Here is a 21,501-nt window from a genome sequence, read left to right as displayed (position 1 = left end):
TTGTGTGGGGGAAGTACCTGATTGTACTGGAGCTCCGTTTTCCATTGAGCACCACATGTAATAGTACTACACTTGTTTAAAATATGTGGCACTTTGATTTCTTTACTAATGCAGATGAAGTGCTTGCTATCAACTATTGCACACTTATTAAATTGGTCCTGTGTTATTGATGATGTCAGACACTGGCTCTTGAAAGGAAATCGAGTCACTAAAGTTGCCATTGAAGGAATTTATTCTGGTTGTGTGGCTGTTAGCAATCCCACAATGGGTAGGAGACTCCTTGCAGTTTACAGACAGTGACTGACTTTCCTGACAGTCACTCCACCAGCAACGCAGAGCAGGAATGATGTGTCATTGCAGGGTGAGATGCCAGGAATAATTCTCCAAGGACCTCAACCCAGAAATTCCATGACTGTTCTTGATTAATCAAAGTTACTGCTGTAGCTCACAGTTACCACCTGACAACAACACTTGCACATCTCATAGCTGCCTCATGCTGAGATATTGCACCACAACAGCCATCACTTGTACTATAATTGTTTGCCTTTATCTTTGCAAAATTATATGGGATTTCACCTGGCCAGCCACCCCGGCTGAAGAGAAACTCTGGCGAGAAAAAGGAGAACATGCCATCATTGTGCTTCACATCCCCACAATCGCCTTCCCTTATGTGAGACATGACTTTAAGCATTGGAGTGTTTTTCACTCGATGCCCATTCATTTCCATTCTACTGAGGCTTCTCGAAACCACACTTAGTTAAACATTACCTTGGCGTCAAGGGCAGTGGCTTCTACTACACTTCTGAAATTCAGCTCTTTGATCCATGCTTAAACCATTTCGTGATGGTGTTTGGAGCCACATGATCCTGGCAAAACCCAAACTAGGCTTCAGTGAGTAGGTCATTAGTAAGTAAGTGCCACTTGATAGCACTATTAACAACACCTTTCAACGTGGATTGGATTAGTCTGTGTTTTGTGGATGGGATCTACTACACTGTTGGGTAGTGACATACAGGAACAACTTGGCTAGATCTGGAGCAAAGGTCTTCAGTACTACAGCCACTGTGATGTCTGATCCAATGGGCTTTGTTGTTTCCATTGTTCTCGTCTATTTCTTTACTGAGTTGAATTGGCTGAAGACCGCCATCAGTGATGGTGGAGTTGTCCAGGAGGAAGTCGAGATGGATCATCCTGGTCTTTCGCACTGATATCAGAGCTTCACCATCAGTGAGAATGGGGATGTTCTGGGAGTCATCTCCTCCTGTCAGATGTTTGACTGACCATCAATATTCACAATTAGATTAGGTAAGACTGTAGAGCTTTGATCTGATCCTGCTACCTCATAACCAAGCAACAGAATACTTTTACCTGAAAGCTGCCAGTGGTATAGGCCTTTCAGTGTGACCATACTTAACCTTCCACAAGGCCTTAACTTTCTAGAACATGGTCACTCATTGTAGACACAGAGTAAATGATTGACCACACAATAGGCTTCCCAGATGATTAGCTCGTAGGTCTGATGTAATCTCTTTTTTCCGTAACGAATAGCAATCAAGACAGTTTGGTAATCTCCTGTCTTTCTATCATTCTTCTTTGTGGTGAGATTAGCAATTATGTAGCCAGCTGCAGATACTTCTTAAATGTTGAGAGTACTTGCCTCCACCACGCACTCAGGCAGCATTGCGCTGTTACTGAGCCCTGTTTTAATGTTGAGATAGATGGTAACGTTCCTCCAGATACTTTTACAGTAGCTTCTGGGCATTGCCATTAATTGTAAGGTGGAGGTGATGCCCTGTGCAGCAAACAGTGTCAAAACAGTAGCTCCCACTGGAAGGGACTGCAGGGCAGCCAACAATCTGTACTTGCACTGAAATCTCATTGATCCCAATATCTTTCTCTTCTTGGTTTGGGTTATGACAGCACACCTCTGTATAACCTTACAGGTGTGAGAAGCCAAGGAGGGTAGAGTAACCTTTGTTTTCTCAAAAGCCTATGCTCGAACATCATGGAAATATATTGGGCATTGCAGACTGTTGAGAATGAGAATAATGCAAGCTCCTTGGAAACATGGTACTGACTGTGAAAAATATCTTATGGTTACACAGCAGCTGGACATTCAGGAAGTGAGTGCCTTTATAGTTCACATGGGTCTCAAAATGTCCCAAGTACGATCTTTCAATTCTAGGACCTTCACGAAACCTGTAACTCTTGCAAATTCATATGCCTGTGACCTAAAGAGTTCTTCTGAGTGAAAGAGCAATTCATTTCACTTCTTTCAATCTAGTGCATTGCATTTGTTTTGCTTACAATGTAGCCCATCTACTCTGGAAGCACCAAATGCAGGTTAAGAGACTGCATTGCAGATCACCTCTATTCAGTCTGGAAAAATTGACCCTCATCGCTTGATTTCCTTATCTTACTCCCAGTCTTTTAGTCTTCCAGCACTGTTCAAATCAAGCTAATGTAAGCTTAAAGAACAGCACTGCATTATTCGTCTAGGCACATTGCAGCCTATGTAACTCAATACTGAATTCAAGAATTTCAGTTAAATAGCTTTTTTCAGTTTGTGTCAGAACCAACCAATTCAAGGTCATTTTCCTATTTCACTAACTTAGATTTTTTTTCCCCCCCTCTGTCCATGGATGCAACCTGGCCTCCTGGGTATTTCTAGTATTTTCCTTTGTTTTTGATATCCAGCAATATTCCAGCACCTTTTTCTGTTTATTCCCCTCTCTCTAACTGCCCTTATTCATTTATTAATTAGATGATGCCAAAAGCTCTGTGTCACCTGGACAACCTCAGACTCCACCCTACAGATATTTCTTTTGCTCTCTCCGCTTCTTCTTCTCTCCATAATTTAAAACACACTTCTTTTCTCATTTATCCGGTTCTGATGAATGGTCATCAACCAGAAATATTAACTGTTTCTCCCTGTCCTCAGATAGTGTCTGGCCAGCAGGTCCAGTAGCCTTTGCTTCCTGATGGCAATGTTCCTCCAAATGGCCGACAGTGACTTCTAGACATTGCCATTTGTTGGTCATCAAGTGGAGATGATGACCCGACAGCAGAAAATGTCAAACGATAAGTCCTCTCTGGAGAGGACTACAGGGCACGGATCACCTGTCCCAGCAATACAATCACATTGAGGAATGTTTTTATCCCAGATTTCCAATGCACTTATCAACAGTTACCATGAGATTTGGTTGTTACAAACACACAAAGATAATTCAATGTTCCAAGAAAGGATCACTGTAAAATAGAAATCGCTTTAAACACAATTTTTGCAACAATACCATTTGTTTATTTATAACCCTAACTGACCTGGCTGCCCACAACGTGGTTGACTTGTTCCAGACGGTGTCCTTGTTCCTAGGACTTCCTGTCCATTTTCATAGACACACCAGCAGTAGCCTGTGCTGCTATGGCACTGCAATGGACTGAAGTTCCCTTCTTCATCACACTGAGGAACGTGGAATCCAACAAGGGGTCCACGCAGGCTCAGTATTGCTTGCAGCCTCTCTCGCTGCTGTTCACAAGCAGTCTTTGGACGTTCACTGGTTTCTAACCAAACAAAGAAAAAGAAACTGGTTGTGACATGATTAAAAATCAGAATCAGATTTATTATCACCGACTTTTATGACATGAAATTTGTTGTTTTGCGGCGGCAGTACAGTGCAAATACATGAAATCACTACAAAATACAAAAATAAGTAGTGCAAAAGAAAAAGGAATAACAAGGTAGTGTTCATGGACCATTTATAAATCTGAAGGCAGAGGGGAAGAAGCTGCTCCTGAATCACTGAGTGTGAGTCTTCAGCCTCTATTACCTCCTCACCGATGGTAGTAATGAGAAGAGGGCATGTCCCAGATGGTGAGCGTCCTTAGTGATGGATGCTGCCTTCTTGAAGCACCTCAAAAATCTGAGATCCTGTTTCACTGCCACCTCTCTTCGATCAAAAGGCTTTAAGTGTATTCAGGCTGATCACATTGGATTGGGCTTTCCAGGTAGAATGCTACCTGTGCCGACCTGGGCCAGTTGTGGAAGACCAACTCCGCCGGCCCTCCACACTCTTCAGTCAAGCAACATGCTCGACTGGGCCACATCGGTCTGGTGCAGAAGGTCTATCCCTGGAAATCCTGACTTGCTGTGACCAAAGGCAAAGCTGGGGTACAGCCTTGCCTTTTCTCAATCCCTCCAATAGATTTAACAGCTTTGACTTTTAGAGGCTTGTAAAAAGTAATAAAGTGTGGTAAATAATTAAAAACAAAAAAAAAAGAAAGAACTAGGAGATATTATAAAGTGGAATTAAAAACACATAAAACAAAATAATTGCAAAAGATGCAATTTAGCTATTTCTTTCCACTCCTTATCTGCAGACTTAGAATTGCCATTAAAAATGTTGTTTTGAATCCAACTTGTGTACCTTTTGGCATGTCCTTGACTCTCAATGCACATATAAAAACCCAAGGCAACATTGTTTAGAATAACAGAAATTTATAAAAATTACTTGCAAACTTTACAGCTGGGAAAAGCCTCATGTCGAGCTTTGGCAGCTGTCAAAGGCTTCTGAGTCATGCAGATGGGGTCACCTCACTGCACCAAGTCATTGTTGGCATTGGCAACATGCCGCTGGATGACAATAAGATTGGCCTTCGCTGCTTCAAGACCAGGTAAGTGCAAGTGGCAGGGATGTCAATGTACAGTGACGCTCAGCAGGGACCACTGGCCAAGTTTTTTCCTTCTATTGTAAAGGAGAACACTTCAAGAGTGAAAATGGTGAATTGATTTACAGCAGCAGCAAAAGTGAAGAATGGATTTTTGAGATAACTGGCAACGGAAGACTGGGATAGAAATTGGAGGAATAATCTTGGAGGTGAAATAGGTTACATAGGAGGCAAATAATTGTAGTCACATTTAATTTTTAAAGCAATGTTGCACAGGTTGTTCATCAAGTTCCAAATAAGACCAATTTTAGAATAAAAATGGAAACCTTTTCCGATTCTTGATCTTGCTGAAGATACAACACAAGATTGTGAACAATTAAAAGATGTGACTGACCTGGCACCTCACAGCGTGGTCGACCCGTTCCAGGTGCTGTCTTCGTCCCTGGAACTTCCTGTCCGTTTTCATACACACACCAGCAGTAGCCTGTGCTGCTGTGGCACTGCACGGGCCTGAAGTTCCCTGCTTCATCACACTGGGGGACGTGGAGTCCAATCAAGAGCTGGGATCCACGCATCTCTGATTCTACCCGTTCTCGGTGCTGCTCACAGACAGACTTTGGACGTTCATTTGTTGCTAATAAAACAATTTGATGAAAACGTGAACACGAGAAATAGCAATGGAAAACAACAAGAAATTGGATAGGAAGAAAAGGTAGAATAGATTGAACTCAATGTGCAAAGCCATGTTTGAGGCCTCGGTTGCAAAAGAGGTTTGATGCACTGGGTCACCCACATCATTCCAGCGCTCCCTCTCGGGTGCATTAACATTTCTGGCCATACGTTGCCGCGGATAATTCTGTCAGCTGTTTCCATGATGATCAACTGCCATGAAATACAGAATTTCTCATGTCTGCCACAAGATTGGTCCTTTTGTTTAATCATAATCCTGACTGACCTGGCAGCTCACAGCTGCCCAGAATCTAAGAGCTGGGACGTCATGTTATAAGCTCTATAAGACATTGGTTAGGCCACACCAAGGGAATTGTGTGCAGTTCTGGTTGCCAAACAAGAGGAGGAAGGATGTGATTGCGATGCAGAGTGCGCAGAGGGGAGTTACCAGGATGACAGCTGGAGTATTACATTTATAAAGATTTATGAATGCTTGATGTTAAATGCTGACCGACCTGGCACCTCACAGCGTGGTCGACCAGTTCCAGGTGCAGTCCTCGTTCCTGGAACTTCCTGTCCGTTTTCATACACACACCAGCAGTAGCCTGTGCTGCTGTGGCACTGTATCAGACTGAAGTTCCCTTCTTCATCACACCGAGGGAGGTGGAGTCCAACAAGAGGCCCACGCAGGCTCATCTCCGCTTCTATCCGTTCTCGCTGCTGCTCGCAGGCAGACTTTGGGCGCTTGTTGGCTGCAAATAAAAAGGAATGGTTTTGAAGCAATTCCTAATAAAACTTGCAAGTCTCTCAAAGTAAGGTAATATCTCTTCTACTACACCTAGACGGGACCATGTGGGCTAGAAATTCTTCTGCACCCTCAGAGGTGCATTAAATCAACACAGAAGTGAGGCACCAATGACCATGCAAGACGACAGCCACCCGTCTCTCCACAACACCTTGGGACAAGTTCTACAGAGTACTGCATTTGGAAACCAGGATCAGAGGCATCAGCTGCTATAGGCTCAGTTAAACCTGTGGTATGGCTGAAGAGGGGTACAGGAGGGACAATGAAGCCCTGTATATTGGAAAACGGTGGGGAAAGGCAAACGTTATGCAGACAAGCATTGTTAATGGGTCTTGCTGCGTCGATCTCACTGCAAGTGGGCACGAGAGGTACCCCAATATATTCAGAGAAACAAGGACCTGCAGATGCTGGAATCTAGATGAAAAACACTACGATGCTGGAGGAACTCAGCAGGCCAGGCAGCATTCGTGGAGCAACATTGACTGCCTGCTTTTCTCCATGGATGCTGCCTAGCCTGCTGAGTTCCTCCAGCATCATAGAGTTTACCTTCGTATATTCACTTACCTTGCAAGCATTCAAGTCTGTATCCATGCTGATAAGACCACATTGTTCCAGGAGCACCCTTCGACAGGCACTCCTGGAATAACTGGGCAAAGTTCTCTTCTCAGTACTCTGAAGGGGAATTGCATGGGGAATGACTCCATTAAGTGTGCCCCCCACGGAGAAATCTCACTGGTGTACAAGGGTGATCCACATCAGAAAATGACCAGTTAAATAGTTGGAGTGAGAAGAAACAAAATGGTCATTAGTACCTTCACTCTGGAAAAGCAACAGTTTTCAGTAACTTAATGAAAAGAAACAGACATAAGGTATTTGAATTTCTAAGCAACTTGATTTTCAGGAAAGGAATGAGCCCTCAGCCAATGAATTTTAGTTCCAACAAATTGCACACAATATTTTTAATTCATCACCGCAGTTGATCCACATTCCGTCACCACCTGGAGTACATCTACCCAACACAGTTTATGTTTTCAACTTGCAGCGTACAGCTCATTACAGACATTACTGTTACAACTTTACATTTTAATAGGTTTTCTCAGTACATTATCTTTATTAAGTGTTTATTCTGAAGAACTTATATCAGGGGAATCCTGCAGAATTTTCATCGTGTTGTACAAGTAAAGAGACTTTTGTTTGGTAATGTGTGATTGTGCAGAACATTCTTATCTCATATTGTGACTAGGAACAATTTGAATTGAGAAGATTTTAAGTCACAGGATTATTGACTGAGAAAAATACAAGAAATACATAAAATATTCAGTTAGAAACAAAGGAAAAACAGAGACTGGACTAATGGAACAAGAGGAACAGTTTTCGGAAGGGCTTTATTCTTTAATTTACAAATGCTCCATCTTCAGTTCTGACATGTTTTGATCCACCATTTACTCACTGAATATATTTCTGACTCTTGGGCTTAAGAGAGACAGAAGTTTTACAAAGTTTGAATAAGAGGTGAATTACTTTGATGAGAACAAGGAAGCCAGCAGAACAGCTGTGGAAATGAGCAATCTGTAGACATAAAGAATGCAAGAGGTATTCCAAAACAGTTTACAATAGAACATGCTGATAGGAGAGATAGGGGGAAACAGTCAGGAGAGCCAGACCTTTTGAATGTGGATGTGGTCTGGCATTTCCAGCAGTACCTGTAGATCAACTTTAATCAGTAGTTTTGAAGACATTGTAAGCCGAAGAGATAACTGGTGCCCAAATCATTTATTACCATGCTAATCAGCTTCTATGAACTTCACAGGTGCTTTGAAAAATGCCAATCAGCCTCACTGCAACAATAATTAAAGATTTTTTAGAACTCCTCATTTTTGCTCAACAGTGGTCATTTTACTTGATTACATTCTTAACTGACCTGGCAGCCCACAGCGTGGTTGATCAGTTCCAGGTGCTGTCCTAGTCCCTGGGATTTCCTCTCCATTTTCATTCACACACCAGCAGTATCTTGTGCTGCTGTGACATTGCATTGGCCTGAAGTTCCCTTCTTCATCACACTGAGGGATGTGCAGTCCAATTAATGGCCGAGACCCGCGCGGACTCATCTCCGTTTCCATCCGTTCTCGCTGCTGCTCACAGGCAGACTTTGGACGCTGATTGGTTGCTAATCAATTAAAGAAAGAGGCTGCTCTTGAAATTAAAAGTGTAAATCTATTAAACTCAGCTGCGTAATATTTTGTCTTGTATGTGTGTGGGCAATGGTCAGATTATAGGGAAACATCCAAGCCAGTATTTTACATACATTTCACATGATCTGCTCAGCCTATCATTACAACTAATGTAAATTCTTTCCGTGGAGCAGGAATATGCTGGAATGTCATTAAAGAGAAAATTTAAATTGGGGTCTAAGGCTTGATACCATAGAGTTGTACTGCACAGAAACAGGCCTTTGGCCCAATCCATCCACGCCAACTGAGATGTCTATCCATGCTAATCCCATTTTCCTTCATTAAGCCCATATCCCTGCATTCCTTTCCTATCCATGTACCTGTCTGAATGTTTTCTTTTTAAATGCTGTGATTGTACCTGCCTCTACCACCTCCTGTGGCAGCTTATTCCATATACCCATCACTTTCTCTGTGAAAAATTTGTTCCTCGGATCTCCATTAAATATTTCTTCTCTCACCTTAAACCTTTACCTCCTAGTTTTAGACTCCCTTACCCTTGGAAAGAGACTGTTACTGCCTATCCTATCTATGCCCCTCGTAATTTTATAAACTTTTATAAGGTCATCCTCAACATTCCAGTGAGAACAATCCCAGCCTATCTACTTTTTCCTCCTAACTAAAGCCCTCCATTCCAGGCAACACCTTGGTGAATCTCTTGCATTCTTTCCAGCGCTACCACATCCTTTCTATGGTTTTTTTTTTACTTACAGCGTGGTAACAGGCCCTTCTGGCCCAACGAGTCCGCGCCGCCCATTTTAAACCCAAATTAACCTACCCGTACGTCTTTTTGCAATGTGGATGAAACCAGAGCACCAGGAGGAAACCCACGCAGACACGGGAGAACGTACAAACTCCTTACAGACAGCGACGGGAATCGAACCCCGATCACTGGTGGTGACCAAAACTGTACACAATATTTCAAAAGTGTGGCCTAATCAATATCTTGTATGGCTGCAACATTATGTCCCAGCTCTTATACTCAATACCCCTGGCTATGAAGGCAAGAAAGCTAAATGCCTTATTCACTGCCCTATCCACCTGTGTCATCATCTTCAGGGCATTCTGAACTTGCCCCTCTGTACCTCAATGCTTCTAAGATCCTTGCCATTTACTGTACAAGTCCAGCCAGTATTAGACAATCCCAAATGCATTACTTCATACTTGTCTGGATTAAATTTCATGTGCCTCTACTCCGCCCAACTTTCCATCTTAACTACATTGCTCTGTATCCTTAGGCAACCATCCTCACTATCTACAATTCCGCCAATCTTCCTGTCATCAGCAAACTTGCCTACAAGATCAGAGACATTCTCATCTAAGTCATTTATATACTTTGACAAACAACAAAGGTCAAGAGTTGATGCATGACGTACAGTACTGGTTACCAAGTTCCAGTCAGAAAATAACCCTGCGCCACTACCCCCCTGCCTCCTATCACAAAGTCAATTTTGGATCCAGTTTGCCAAAACAACTTGGATCCCATATGCCCTAACTTTCTGGACCGGCCTACTGTGCAGGACCTTGCAAAAAGCCTCGCCAAAGTCCACGTGTACCACGTCTACCTCCCTGCCTTCATCTAGTTTCTTGGTAATCTCCTCAAAAAAACTCGATCAGATTTATGAGGCATGAGTTCCCATGCAAAAAACGATGCTGACTCCCCCTAATCAGTCCCTGCCTTTCCAACTGATCATAAATCATATCCCAAAGAATTTTTCCCCCAATAGTTTTCTTACACTTGATGCAAGGCTCACAGGCCTGTAGTTTCCTTGCTTATTCGTACTGCTCTTCTTGAATATGGGATCAACGTTAGTTACCATGCAGTCTTCTGATACCTCACCTGCAGTTAAAGATGAAGCAAAATCTCCATCAGACCCCCAGCAATATCCTCCCTTGCTTCCCATAACATCCTGGGATAGATTTCATCAGGTCCTGGGGATATGTCCACCTTAATGTGTGTCAATATCTCTAATAGTTACTCTATCCTTATGCACACAAGACTAATCAGCATATACCTTCCCTAATTCTCCATCCTCCCCACCCAACTCCCTGGTGAATACTGATGCAAAGTATTCATTCAGGACACTGCACATATTCCTGGACTCCACACAAATACTTCCCTTTTCTGTGGGGATCTACTCTTTCCCTAGCAATGCTCTTACTGCCAAGGTATTTATGAAATGGCACTGTAGAATTGAATGCCAAGTAAAATGAGAAATATAGAAGAACCAGTCAGAATGGAGAAAGAAAAAGAGACAGAGAAACTTGAACAAGCACAACAAAACAAAAAAAAGCATTAGAACATGGAACAGTACAGCACAGGAACAGGCCCTTCAGCCACGATGTCTGTACCGACTACAAGGCCAAGTTAAACTAAACCTACCTGCCTGCACAAGATCCGCATCCCTCCATTCCCTGCACATTCATGTGCCTGTCTAAATCACCACCCCTGGTACTACCATTCTCTATGTAAACAAAAACCTACCCTGCACATCTTCCTTAAACTTTTCCCCCTCTCACCTTAAAGCTATCCCCTCTAGTATTTGACATCTCTACCCTGTCTATGGCTCTCAGAATTTTATAAATCTCTATCAGGTCTCCTCCTTCAGCCTCCAACGCTCCACAGAAAACAATTCAAATTTGTCCAACCTCTGCTTATAGCTAATACCTTCTAATCCAGGCAGCATCCTGGTGAACCTCTTCTGCACTCTCTCCAAAAAGCCTCCACATCCTTTCTGCAATGGGGCAACCAGGACTGCATTGATTTCCTTAATTTTGGGAATTCACTTTAACGTTCACCTCAGATTAAAACCTTTGTAATTACCCACATCCTTATTGTGTCTGTTTCTGAACCTTAAAGAACACAAAGAAATTTTTCCAAAGATAAAAAGCTCAATAAATAGCAAAGTGATTAGTGAGAATAAGGAGGCCAGAGAAGCAGCCTAGGGAAGAGTTCTGCAGAAAAACAGGATGCAGCAAGTATTGGGAGGAGGCATTACTGAAATTTTTATTGGGGGTAGGGGAGGAGGCAAATTATGAGGAGAAGTGGACTGTCTAGAGATAAATAAACATAGACAGGCTGGAATATAAATTTAATGCCAATCAATACCAATAAGCAAACATAGAATGTACACAGCGAATGGTAGAGCCCTAGGAAGATTTTAGGGTATATCCGTAGATTCCTGAAAGTGGCAGCAGAGATGAATAAAGTGGTGAAGAAGGTCCATGCGATGCTTGCCTTCATTGGCCATTGCACAGAATCTAAGAGCTGGGATGTCATGTTATAGCTTTATAAAACATTGGTTACGCCACACCTGGGGAACTGTGTGCAGTTCTGATTGCCACACAAGAATAGGAAGGATGCGATTGGAAGGATAAGATTGAATAGGAAGGAGAAAATTCAAAGTATAGAAGTACAAAGGGACTTGGGGGTACTCATGCAGGATACCCTAATGGTTAACCACCAGGTCAGATCGGCAGTAAAGAAAGCAAATGCTATGTTAGCATTCATTTCGAGAGGTATGAAGTGTAAAAGTAAGGAAGTGTTAATGAGGCTCTATGGGGCACTGGTGAGGCCCCATTTGGAGTACTGTGCGCAGTTTTGGGCCCCTTATCTTAGGAAGGATGTACTGATGTTGGAGAGGGTTCAGAAGAGATTTACGAGGATGATTCCCGGAATGAAAAGGCTTACTTATGATGAGCGTTTGTCGGCTCTTGGACTGTACTCATTGGAGTACAGAAGAATGAGAGGGGACCTCATAGAAACAGTTAGAATGTTGAAAGGACTGGACAGAGTAGATGTGGTTAAGCTGTTTCCCCTGGTGAGGGAGTCCAGGACTAGAGGACACAATCTTAAAATTAGAGGGTACCAGTTTAAAACAGAAATGAGGAGAAATTTCTTTAGCCAGAGGGTAGTGAAATTATGGAATTCATTGCCACATACAGCTGTGGAGGCCCAATCATTGGGGACATTTAAGGAGGAGATTGATAGGTATCTAATTAGTCAAGGTATCAAGGGATATGGAGATGACAGAAATTGGGGCTAGATAGGAACAATATTAGTTTAGCTCACGAGCAGACTTGATGGGCCAAATGGCCTACTTCTGCTCCTTTTGTCTTGTGATCTTGTGATTGCAATGCAGAGTGCGCAGAGGGGAGTTACCGGGATGTTAGCTAGAGTATTACAGTTACAAAGATTCTGATGTTAATGCTGACTGACCTGTTTAGTTTAGTTTATATTGTTCATAATTTTTCTTATTGATTTGGTTTTTTTTCTTTTTTTAATTTATATAATAAATCCTTTTCTTTCTTTTATATTATATTCATTTATTAAGAGATTGTTGGATCTACATTTTTTTTATATTTTATTGTTCTTTATGATTATCTATGCCATGATTGTTAACCTGATCTCTTTGTATTACATGTATAAACATTGATGCTATATATCAATCTGTATTAATTTGAAAACTAATAAAAAAATTGAAAAAGAAAGCACTGACTTACTTAAATGCAGGGGCCCATCTTAGCATTTCTTGTGTTCTCTTTTCAATTGGAACAAAAAAACCTTTGAATTCCTTAATTTTAGGAGCTGACCTTGTGTATTTCTTCTTGTTTACCGTGTGTGGGCACGTCAGTTTACAGGGATACGTGGCATAGACAGCAAAATCTTTTTCCCATGGTGCAGATGTCAAAGACAAGAGGACATAGATTTAAGGTGAGAGATAAGAGGTTTAGAGGGGATCTGGGAGGAATTTTATCCCCTCCACACAGAAAGGGTCTGGAATGCGCTGCCTGAAGATACTCTGGTGGAGCCAGATACTCTCACAATGTTTAGGAAGCACCTAAACAAGTAATTGAACTGCCAAGGTGTAGAAAGCTACGGACCTAACACTTGTGAATGGGATTCGTGTCGGTAGGTACAATTGGCGGCATGGACATAGTGGGCTGAAGGGCCTATTCCTGTGCCGTATGATTCTATGAGCCTTATTGGCAGATAAAAGATGCCCAAATAAATTGTTTCAATGATAATCTAAGGCAATGAAACACACAAAGGTGCTTCTGCAAGTTTCAGAAGATTATCTATTAGAAAGTAAATTCCTCATGTTTTCTACAACAGCTTGCTTAATTTTAACCCTGACTGACCTGGCAGCCCACAGCGTGGTTGAGCAGTTCCAGGTGCTGTCCTGGTCCCAGGAACTTCCTGTCCATTTTCATTCACACACCAGCAGTGCCCTGTGCTGCTATGACATTGCATTGGCCTGAAGTTCCCTTCGTCATCACACTGAAGGATGTGGAGTCCCACCCGAGGTTCAGGTCCATGTGCAGTCAACTCTATTTGTAATCTTTCTCGCTGCTCTTCACATGCAGTTTTACGGCGTTCATTGGATGCTAAAACAGATAAAAAGAAACTGGTTGTGAAATGACCAAAGCTGTTCTGTGGGACCCAATACAGTAATGTGGCAGATAAGAAAGTTGAGGCAAATATAGTATTTAAAGTGAGTAAGTCCAGGAGTCTGGACAGGCAGGGGCAGGACAGGGAACGAGAAAGGTTTTAAAGGATACACTGCATTCATTTAAATGCAATAAGCCTGACGGGTAAGGCAGATAAACTGGGGGGCATGGATAGGCAGATGGGATTGTGACATTAAAGCATGGTTGAGGGATGGGCAGATCTGGCAGCTCAATACTCTGGGTATAGATGCTATAGGTATGATAGAGGTGGAGGTGATAGAGGTGGAGGTAAGAGAGCAGCAGGAGTTGCATTATTGATTAGGGAGATTGTCACAGCAGTACTTAGAGAGAATATTCCTGGGGGAACATCTGGTGAGGCTGTATGCGTAGAACCTCTAAGTAAGAAGGGGGTGATCAGCTTGATGGGACTGTACTATAAATGGTCAGTGGGAATTAGAAGAGCAAATATGTAGGGAGATCACAGATAACTGTAGGAATAATAAAGTTGTAATATTAGGTGATTTTAACTTCCCTAATAATGATTGGGACAGACATAGTAAGGGATTAGATGGGACATAATTTGTTGATTGTGTCCAGGAAAGTTCTCTCAAGCAATTTGTAGCGGGCCCTACTAGATAGGGGGTAACAGTCGATCCTCTTAGGAAATGAGGCTAGGCAAGGGGAGGAAAACTTTGGGACCAGTTTTAAAATAGTTATGGAAAAAGGACTGGTCCACAAGTTAAAGCCCTAAACTGGGACAAGGCTAATTCTGACGGCATTAGACAAGAACTTGCAGAGCTTGATTGGGAGACATTGTTTCAGAGGTGAAGGGGCATCTGGCAAGTGGGAGGCTTTTAAGAGTGAGATAGTGAAAGTTCAGGACCAAAGTAGTCCTGTTGAGGTGAAAGGCAAGGCTGGCAGGATTAGGGAACCCTGACTGACGAAGGATATTGTGTGCAGTTCTGGTCAACACACTACAGAAAAGATGTGATTAAGCTGGAGAGCATGCAGAAAAGATTCACAAGGATGTTGCTGGGGCTGTGGCTGGGGTGGGGTGGGGTGGGGGGGGGGGAGGTGGGAAGGGCTTTGAGTTATAAAGAGACTGGATTGGCTGGGATTGCTTTCCCTGGAGTGATGGAAGCTGAGGGGTGACACTATAGAGTTTATAAAATCATGAGGGGATACACAAGGGCACAATCATTTCCCAGATAAAGATACTTCTAACATTGAAAATCTGAATTAATGTTGGATAATTTAGAAAACAAGGTTATCGCAGAATTAGCAGCAGAAAGGAGAAAATGGAAAAGAGATTTTTAGCCATGGAGGATCTATGCTGCTAGTTGACCATTGAAGTGGTTAAGGAATGGAAGATGAGCCGCTTCCATCAATTCACTCAGATCACCGAGTTCCAGTCAGAAACTTCAATAATTAAAGTTGTTTGAACTTCTCTATTAATATAAATACTGGTCATTTTGTTTAATACCCCACTGACCTGCCAGTCCACAACGTGGCTGACCAGTTCCAGGTGCCGTTCTCGTCCCTATAACTTCCTGCCCATTTTCATACACACACCAGCAGTAGCCTGTGCTGCCATGGCATTGCATCGGCCTGAAGTTCCCTTCTTCATCACACTGAGGGATGTGGAGTCCAAACAACGGTCGAGATCCATGCAAGCTCATCTGCGTTTCTAACCGTTCTCGCTGCTGCTCACAAGCAGACTTTGGGCGCTCGTTGGCTGCTAATGATTAGTTTTGAAACAAGACATAGTGAAGATACAAATTACACAAACTGTGCCGCATATTGAGTCATTTTGCATTGTGTGTTGCTGACAGTCTGATTAATTATGGGAGAAAAGTACATCCAAACCAAATGTTTCAAATGTAATACGTTTCACATCCTCAAACTGATTTAAATTCTATCACCATCTGGGAGACCTATACCCAGCAAAATTTAATTTTAGTTTATGTTTGTAGAATTCATTCCAGACTTATCATTCCAGACCTTTGCTATTTGAGTTATTTTCATGTTAAAACATCTCACAGAATCTTCTCATCAAGAGTACAATTAGAATAGGTTTTGCTCAGTAGAATAGGTGTATGTGGGGTACAGTTTATTGGCACAGGAATGGGCAGAACACTGACAAAGGAATTAAAAATAGTTATTTGTTGGTTGACAAAAACATGTAGCAAACAACTATTCAGAAAGGGGTCACTTTCAACATTGCCTCTGAGGTGCTAATCTGAAATAGCAGGGGATTGTCCGAAAAGATTGAAAGCACAAAAGAGTGCTGAGAAAGGCATGGAGGAGAATAATGTTACCTTCAGGATGCATGTAAATGTCATCAAACTTTTGCCAGTCATATGCAAGCTCTGTCTCAATGAATGGTGAGAGGAAGTTCATAAACAAAGAAGATAATGGACCCTGAAACTAAGTTTCCACAAATCAACTTTCTATGAATTACTTACAAGTCTTTCTGTAAGTTATAAATCAGTTATATATATATTTTTTTAATGAGTCTCTTCACATTTTAGCTGCACTAGTGACCAATTGCTTCACTAAAATCCTGACTCACTTGGGAGCTCACAGCGTGGTTGACCAGTTCCAGGCGCTGTCCTTGTCCCTGTAACTTCCTGCCCATTTTCGTACACACACCAGCAGTAGCCTGTGCTGCTGTGGCACTGCATCGGCCTGAAGTTCCCTTCTTCATCACACTGAGGGATGTGAAGTCCAATAAGGGGCCCATGTACGCTTGCTGCTTGCAGTCTGTCTCTTTGCTGTTCACAAGCTGTTTTTGGACGTCCATTGGTTACTAACAAGAAAAAAATGAAAATAGTTTGAAACTATCACAAAAGAAAAGCATCATTCACACATTTCTTCTACACATCAAATATCGTCACCAATCTATAAGAAAGAATATTCATGCTAGCCAATGTGCTTTAGATACAGAACACTTCATGGGATATGTCTAATTCACCAGTACAAACTGAACCAAAATTCTATCACCGATAGGGTTGTATATACATTGCAACAAGTTCAGTGTAGACACAAGTCCTAGACTTTTACATATTCATTTGAAAACGTTAAGGTGATGGCTAATTGTGAGCAGCTATGGGAAAAACATGATACAAAAGCTTTTTCTTGACATTCAGTTCACTTGGTTACTTCTTTACTGTGTAGGAACTTTGAGGAGTAGAAATTGCTTGAATGCAATTTTTTTTTAAAGCATAGAAGAGCTGTTGCACACCAGCTACCAGACAAGTTTCACAAAGCGAGACCTTGGTCCAATGGTACGTGGGTTCAAGGGTAAAGAAGAGGCTCTTTTGCATGGATATTATGCACACATACGTGTACGAGTGTACTGAGGCATAAATGCCCTCACTCTCTGCCTACTTCTCGCAACCCCACCCCTCACCCTGGCAGGCTCTTCTTTAAGCAAAAGGGACAGGTGAAATCCCACTGGAGAGCAGAGGAGAGTTTCTTTAGGACTGGTAAATCCAGGCTCCAAGCAACTCCCACCACCTCACCATTAACAACTCATTTCACAGGCCTTGTAAACTCAAAGTGCTGCTAACTGTACCCATTAAGCTTATCCTACACATCCCTCCCCCAGATTCCCACCTCCTGAAAGTCTACTCACATCCCTCTCTTTCACAGGTCTGGCGAAGGGTCGCAGACCCAAAACGTTGACCCTTTCTCTTTCCAAAAATATATCTAAACCTCTGGCAAACAAAAGAAAGAAACAGATCTTAGCTATTGAGTTGGTAAAAAAAATCATTGAGAAAATACTTAAAATTAACAATTTTAATGTATGTTCGTTTCCTAAAAATAAATTCATGGCTCCAGCCTGGACATCTTTTTGCATTGACACTATTATAAAGGAGCAACTCTTTGCTATGCCAATCCAAAGTCCCATTGTGAACGACTTTGTGTGCAACACAAATGAAGATCTGACAAAGCAATTTCCAATTACACACAGAATCATAGAAACATACAGCATGAAAAAGCCCTGTGGCCCACTGCCCACATCAACCATCAAATACCCATTTACACTAAACCTGCAATAATCCCATTTCATTTTCCTCACTTGCCCCTCAACTCCCTCCAGATTCTACCATTCACCTACACCCACAGGGGATACACTACAGTTACCAATTAAGCTCCCAATCAAGAGAGACGCAAGAAACAGTAGATGCTGGAATCTGTTGCAACAAACATAGAACACTACAGCACAGTACAGGCTCTTCAGCCCACAATGTTGTGCTGACATTTTATCCTGCTCTAAGATCTATTTAACCCTTGCCCTCCCACATAGTCCCTATTTTCTATCATTCATGTGTCTATCTAAGAGTCTCTTAAGTGTCCCCTAATGTATCTGCCCCCACAACCCCTGCAGGCAGTGTGTTCCACGCACCCACCACTCCGTGTAAAAAAAAACTTACCCCTGACATCACCCTTATACCTTCCTCCAATCACCTTAAAATTATGTCCCCTCGTGTTAGCCATTGTCGCACTGGGAAAAAGTCTCTAACTGTCCACTTGATCTATGCCTCTTATTATCTTGTACACCTTTATCAAGTCACCTCTCATCCTCCTCTCCAAAGAGAAAAGCCCTAGCTCGCTCAACCTATCCTCATAAGACATGCTCTCCAATCCAAGCAACCTGCTGGAGAGGTTCTAATCTGCTTTAGGAGCTCATCGAGTTGAGCAGCATCTGTGCGGGGAAAGGAATTGCCAGGTCAAAACCCTGCAACCCAACGCTCGTGTTAACACTTCTTCAGGATGTGGGAGGAAACCGAAGCACTTGGAGGAAACCAACACGGTCACAGGTAGAACGTGCAAACTCCGCACATTCAGCAGCAAAGGTCCAGATTGAAGCTGGGTCTCTGGAGCTGTGAGGCAGTGACTCTACCAGCTGTGCCACTGTGCACCCAACATGTGGGCTGTTAATCCCTAATTAAAAATTGAACATTGTAAAGCAGAATGCAAGTAAAATGCAAAGATAAATATACAATAAACTGAAAGTGAAAGCCAAAAGAGACAATGGACTTAAGATTATGTTTAATATTTCAGCTAATAAGTATCTTAGTTAAAAGTAATTCTATTAGAATGAAATGAACTAGATCCACGGACCTACAAGTCCACACTGTGGTGGATTATTTCCAGGGAGTGTTCTGGTTCCAGAGATTTCCCTTCCCCATGTGTCCACACACCAGCACTGGCCCGTACTGCCATGACACTGTTGTGGCTTGAAGTTGCCCTGTTCGTCACACTGAGGAATGTGGATTCCAACATGTGGCCGAGGTCCACGAGGGCTGAACTGTGCTTGTGCACTGTCACGCTGCTCCTCACAAGCTGTCTTTGTACGCGTTTCAAGTCCTAAAGAAAGAAAACATCTTAGTCTTCTGCAATGAAACACAGAACTTATTTCAGTCTGAAGATACAAACATCCTTATGCAAAAACATAAACAGGAACACAGGAACAGGACTCATGTTGTCCCATACATCTATTCCACAATGAAATTATTACAGCCTACAATACCTATAGGCTGTAAATTCATTTACACAACTCCAAAAAAAAGTATGTGTTGTTTAAAATATGGTTTTAACACAAGGCAAGGTAATTTTGCAGACATTTCAGCATGCCTTAGCAAATAGTCTCTTTCTGACTTTTCCTGGCAAAAAATCTCCCAAATAACATCAAGAGTAATATAACATGCAAAATTCATTCTCTGTGAGATTTTCCACACTCCCTGGTCTGAAACAGAAACAATTCTTATTCACTCATTGAACAGCCATATTTAATAACCCTGTTCCTGCTGAAGTCATGCTATCTATAGGACTAACAGTCCAAAGGCATTCATTACCTCACTGAGATCTTTGACCTCCTGCAACTTCAAGTACAACCTCAATATGGCTTACGGCTTCGCCTATGAAGGACAGGGGACAGGGTCATGGTCACCGTTAGATTCTTAGCCTTAGGATCATTCCCACATAGCTGATCTCTGCCACCTCTCAGAGGTTGTTGCTTACTGTTGCTTTAGGAAGATCAGCCAAGGCTACATACAGCAAAGAGGAGACTTGACGTACCTTTTCTTCAGCTCGCAGGAGCAAGCAGAGCAGACACAGGTATTTATTTGCATTATTGGATTCCCCAAAATGCAGGCATTCAAAGACGGCATTCATATCCTTAGAGACTAGCCTGCCTCCACAAAGGGTCTCCACAGCCCCTTTGCCCACAGAATGTGCCTCCTGCAAGGTGATTCTTCCACGTGTTGAGGTCCCTTTTGCCGCAGGGAGAACTTTGCCATCCTCATTCTCATCACTACACCACTCACTCATACAGCAGCAATCTTTTGCTGGAAGAATGTTCCTTGTATTGTGGTACATCTGTTTTTGAGCTGCATGCAAACATCTTATCTGAGAACTGCAAGAACTTGCAGCACATTCAGTAAGGAAAGCAATATTAAAATTGACATGTTCGCTGAGGCATTACACACGGAAACCCATCAACGTCGTCTGATAAAGCTTGCATTTGAAAACCCTTGCCCTTTATCCAACTTTCAAAAAAAATTCAGTTGGATCTATTTTAAGGTTGAATATAAAAATATGGATCAATTACTAAGCCAACAAATTTCAATCATGAAAATTGCTAATGGCTGATACTTAGAGCATTTTAGGGAAAGCAGGCTTCTGGATTCCCACTAACTTTCATTAGAGACATGCCTCCAAAAAGAAAATAGTTTATAATATTGGCTTGTAAATCACTTTATCATTTTAAAACATCTCAATGAAAACATTCCACTATCTTCTAAACAAAGGAATGCAAGCCAGGATTTTGCAACTTGCCCTTCTAATTTAACACTTTAGCTACTGTATCATTGTGAAGAATCTGCCATGTAGCCCACCAAGCCCACAATATCATTGGACTCTGGCATCATGGAGCCCTACTGACATTTATTGCTGTGCCTTGATTTTCTCAAGAACTGCAATGCATCCAGAACCTTGGAGCACCTTCGAAAGAACAGACAATGCAATTCCTGCCACATTGCGCTCTGAGGAACAAAGACTGGTGGTGAAACCTAATTGCAAGCTGCTGTACAACACAGTTAGTGTTGAAGACAAGGCTGAAGCATTTACAACCACACTCAATTAGAACTGCTGACCAGATGATCCATCTTGGCTTCCTCCGAAATCCCCACTATCACAGAAGCCAAGTCTTAAGCCAATTCCATTCTCTCCATATAATATTGAAAAACAGCCAGGCCCTGGATGTAGCAAAAACCTTGTAACCAGGCAACATCTACTTACCAACACTAGGTCTATAGTCTTCCATGCTCTGGCAATTCAACTGCTTGTCTAGATACTTAAATATTGTGAGACCACCTGTCTTCACCACCTTCTCAGACAGTGCATTCCAAATTCCAACCACCTTCATCTGGGTGAAAATAAATCCCAATATCCCCTTTAAACTTCTTACTCCCTACCTTAAATCTAAGCCCTCTTAGTTATCGACACCTCTGCTATTGGGGAAAAGTTTACTACTGTCTACACTATCTATGTCCCTCTTAACATTGTACACCTCTGCCAGGTCCTCCCTCATCCTTTTCTTCTCCAAGAAAAACAAACCCAGCCTATCCAGTTTCTCTTCATGACTAAGACACTCCATCCCAGGCAACATCCCAG

The 21,501-nt window shown here is 42.3% G+C and overlaps 1 protein-coding gene across 1 annotated transcript in view; it reads right to left on the bottom strand.

The window, feature by feature from the left end:
* Window positions 1–21,501, bottom strand: part of nid2a (nidogen 2a (osteonidogen)) — a 91,477-nt gene that overhangs the window by 33,588 nt on the left and 36,388 nt on the right. Inside the window, 8 exon segments of the mRNA XM_052016784.1 lie at window positions 3,322–3,561; window positions 5,060–5,299; window positions 5,850–6,086; window positions 8,061–8,306; window positions 13,510–13,755; window positions 15,311–15,556; window positions 16,391–16,627; window positions 18,949–19,220. Coding sequence (XP_051872744.1) covers window positions 3,322–3,561; window positions 5,060–5,299; window positions 5,850–6,086; window positions 8,061–8,306; window positions 13,510–13,755; window positions 15,311–15,556; window positions 16,391–16,627; window positions 18,949–19,220 — 1,964 coding nt within the window.

This window comes from Pristis pectinata, chromosome 1 (assembly GCF_009764475.1).
Source record: "Pristis pectinata isolate sPriPec2 chromosome 1, sPriPec2.1.pri, whole genome shotgun sequence".
Taxonomy (NCBI): domain Eukaryota; kingdom Metazoa; phylum Chordata; class Chondrichthyes; order Rhinopristiformes; family Pristidae; genus Pristis; species Pristis pectinata.
The sequence above is the reverse complement of the archived record's forward strand: the minus strand, read 5'-3'. Positions and strand labels throughout refer to the sequence as shown.